General features: G+C 32.9%; 1 protein-coding gene across 1 annotated transcript in view; it reads left to right on the top strand.

The window, feature by feature from the left end:
* The window catches only part of LOC106870007 (delta-like protein 1), an 89,357-nt gene extending 85,475 nt beyond the window's left edge, over positions 1 to 3,882 (top strand). The window contains exon 11 of the mRNA XM_052972575.1: positions 427 to 3,882. Coding sequence (XP_052828535.1) covers positions 427 to 1,058 — 632 coding nt within the window. The 3' untranslated portion in view covers positions 1,059 to 3,882. The remainder of the gene's footprint in view (positions 1 to 426) is intronic.
* Positions 3,883 to 3,916: the final 34 nt, after the last annotated feature.

Genomic DNA, 3,916 nt, shown 5'->3' with positions numbered 1-3,916 from the left:
TCTCTCTCTTTCTCTCTTTCTCTCTCTCTGTGAAAGTATCTGTCACTACAGTATCGAAATGTGATTGTTTCAGTTAGTGGAATAGTTTCATTTTTAAAGTGAAAGTATTTGACATGAGTGTTTTTGTTTCACTTTTGACACGTAATACTTAAATAGTGGAGGAGATATTATGTTGCCGTGTGCTCGAACTCTGCAAGAAGTTAATAATTTTTTTTGACTAAAACACAATTGGAACCCTAAGTAAGGCATGTGTAAAATTTGAATGAAATTGGTTGCGTAGTTCTCGAGTTTTAGGGATTCACACAGACAGACAGACAGACAGACACACATTCTCATTTTTATATATATAGATTAATATGCTCAATCAATCGGTCTTGATTCAACAGAGTGATTTTCACGTATCATTTCTTTCTGTTAATTTTTCAGGAGGTATTTGTGTCGAATATTTCAACGATTATGCCTGTGATTGTCGCAGCGATTATGGAGGAAAGAACTGTGAACTTTATCTGCCGTGCCCTTGCAAAAACGGTGGTACATGCATAGGCCTGAGCCAATGTAAGTGTCGCGACGGATTTACTGGACGACGATGTGAAATTGTCATCAATAAATGCAAGCGACTTCACTGCAAGAATGGCGGTACCTGTTTGTCATATGCTCGCGAAGGTCGTGAAGAATGCATCTGCCCTCTTGGTATAACTGGTTCCGAATGCCAATATAAAGACTATTGTGTACAGAAACCCTGTCTGAATGGTGGAACTTGCCGATACCACAAACGTCAACGAAGTTTTAAATGCTCTTGTTCGAGTGAATTCAACGGGAACTGGTGTCAATACGACAAGCGTACAGCACCGCAAATTCGGAATGAACCAGGTAGTAGCATCATGCCTTTGTTTATAAGCGAGCAGTCGTTTAGAGGCGAGAAGTCGTTTACAGGTGAGCGGTCGCTTACAAGAAAGCAGCCGATGTCCCGAGGAAACAGTGTTTTCTCGTTTGCGAAATTAATATATTTTCTACCCTTCCTGACTTTGAACATTCGCTTAATGGTGTGTGATATATGATCTATAATACAAATAGAAAACATTGGAAAGAAATTATAATGAAATATATTAATACATACACGAATATGTGTATGTATATATTTATATATGCATACATATATATGCTATGTATATTTAAATGTATATTTGCTTACATATACCAACATATGTTTGTATATATAAGTATACAAATCTATTTATATGCATTTATGCAAACTTGTGTATATATACGTACATATATATGCGTATTCATATCTATATGCATATATATATATATATATATATATATGATTGTATAGTTCTTTTGTATTTTAGAAAAGTTAGAATATAAAAAATGCGATAAGGTAAAGAGAAAGAAAGTTTTAAGAACGAAAAAGTTGAAAGAGGAACAGGGGCGTGATAGCTTTGGTGCAGTCATCAGGGTAAATACCACTACCAATATAACTGCTGCAGGTATCACTCCAGAAATATGAGGATTTTTTAATGATTATAACATAGCGCAATCAATTGTCTCGAACGAAACATGTCAAACATGACATAAGAAATTTACTACACACACACACACACACATGGATATATATTGGATAAATATATATTCCTTCAACAATGTAACATTCAGTTGGAGATAGACAGATAAGTAGCTTCCATGACAAAAGAGCAGATTTTGGATTTGTCCATATCTCTACCACATACGATTACTTTGAATACATATTTATTTTACATCGGTATCATAACTAATATATATACGAGAATCATTGATTTCTCTCTCTTTCTCTCTCAGTGTCATAGATAGTTATCTTCCGATACTCATGTGAGCTGATATCTTAAAATTTTTTTTTTTTTAATAACAAATGTTTATTTGAACATCTGTTTCTATAAGTACTTATGATAAATCCATTCACCAACTTACAAGTAAAATATAATTAGGAAGAAAGAAACAAACATAATTATATATAAACTGTAATTTTCAAATTCAGAATATTAAAGATTTATGTAAAATTTAAAAAATAGCAGTTTTGCTGCGGAGAGAGACGTGAGCGGATAACTCTCTTGGTAATTTTTATCACGCGTTTTATATTATAGCAAAACTCATTCGAGTCTTTAGTTTAACCTAGAAGAATCATAATAATGTACATGTTTTGCGAGTTTTCATAAAGAGATGTTTCTCTCTCAACGCGTTTTCTGTCCAAGAAAGTCGACGAAAGTTTAACTGGAGTAAACCGAACTCCTGGATATTATTGTTTTATATTGTTTGATTTTCCAATCACACCTTTGGTTCATTTATATACATTTTCTTTATCTGGAATATTTTTTGTGGCAAAATATTTTATTGATCTCCTCAAATAATTTTTTCGTTTTTTTTTTTAGACCTGATTCCATTAATTTCAAAACCAATTGACTGTTGCCATATTTCAATTCTTTTTTTTTTTTTTTTGCATCCAGTTCTCATCCAAATGTGTATCATTTGTTCATCATATTTTGAGTTATAATCAATCAAATCATCAAACACATAAACATTATTGTTAGTTTTGGTCTATTTTTACAAAAACATATCTACACGCTGTGTTTTCTTTTTCTTTCTCTATGTGTCTAAGGTGATCTTTCCAAAGCAAAATAACCGCATTCAAAATCTGAAGTCAGCTGCATATATATATATATATATATATATATTCGTTATTAAAAATCAAATTTTATTCCTTGATTTAACTTTCAAAATCCATACTTAACGGAACTTAAAACCTTAAGACAAAAATGCCAAATCCCTACCTAAAGATTATGCTTCTTGAACACAACACAGAGAAAATATAAAGAGGTGAAGAAAACGGTTTCTATTTCCATTTTTTTCTTTTTCCGGAGTTAGAAAATGACCGAAAATTTTATATATGTTATATGTGTAAGTAAATACACACACAAATCTGTATATATGTAGTAAATCAAAATTTTTCAAAGGGGCTACTGAAAAAGTACCCCAAATTTTCCAAACCCGGTAGATATGGAAAGACTGGTAGTTTTAAACTTTGGTGACTAGATTTTTCTATGGATTTCATTCTAAAGAGTGTGGCATACAGTTTTTTTTACGAATGTATGAATTACTAGGAAACGTTCAGATACTTGTATATAGACCCTGAAATCCGTACAAAGGGAGTACCACAATCTTTTGGCATATGGAACGAATGAAAGGCGGCGGGATTAGTAGAATTTTTGAAAATATTTAACTGAACGTATGCCCTTCCAAATGCATATGTATGTATAATAGATGTATATAATTTACGAACGTTCATGCTTGTGCATATTACATGTGTGAATTATGTATTATATATTATGTGTATATTACATTATGTGTGTATCTGTGTGTGTTAATTGGTTCAAATAGTGTGTGTATATTTAACTGTGTATCTGGATACAATTTTTTACGGCCGGGTGGGATACACGCAGCATAGCCAAATGGTTAAGAAGTTTGCTTTGCTATCACGAAGTACCACAGTCCATCCCACTTTGAGATATCGTGAACAAGTGCCTTTTACCATAACCGCGAGTCGACCCAAGCCTTGTGAATGATATTGGGTACACGGAAACTGTGGAGAAGCCCGCCAGATGTACTGTACCTGTAACTCAAGACGTCTAACCTTATTACACATTGTGTCACGCAGGTACACATGGCTGTGGAGTATTCTGCCACTGACATGCTAATTCAATGACTAGTTAGTTCAAACAATCGAACACTCGAACATTCATCGTCGATACGACGGAGACCCATTTACCTTTTTTTTTACTTTGTGTGCTCTTTGTGTTCTCCCAAATATAACTCTAATCGTATTAATAGATGCATTTGTCAGCCTGTATGTATATATATATATATATATATATATATATATATC

The sequence above is a fragment of the Octopus bimaculoides genome, chromosome 13, assembly GCF_001194135.2.
Source record: "Octopus bimaculoides isolate UCB-OBI-ISO-001 chromosome 13, ASM119413v2, whole genome shotgun sequence".
Taxonomy (NCBI): domain Eukaryota; kingdom Metazoa; phylum Mollusca; class Cephalopoda; order Octopoda; family Octopodidae; genus Octopus; species Octopus bimaculoides.
The sequence above is the reverse complement of the archived record's forward strand: the minus strand, read 5'-3'. Positions and strand labels throughout refer to the sequence as shown.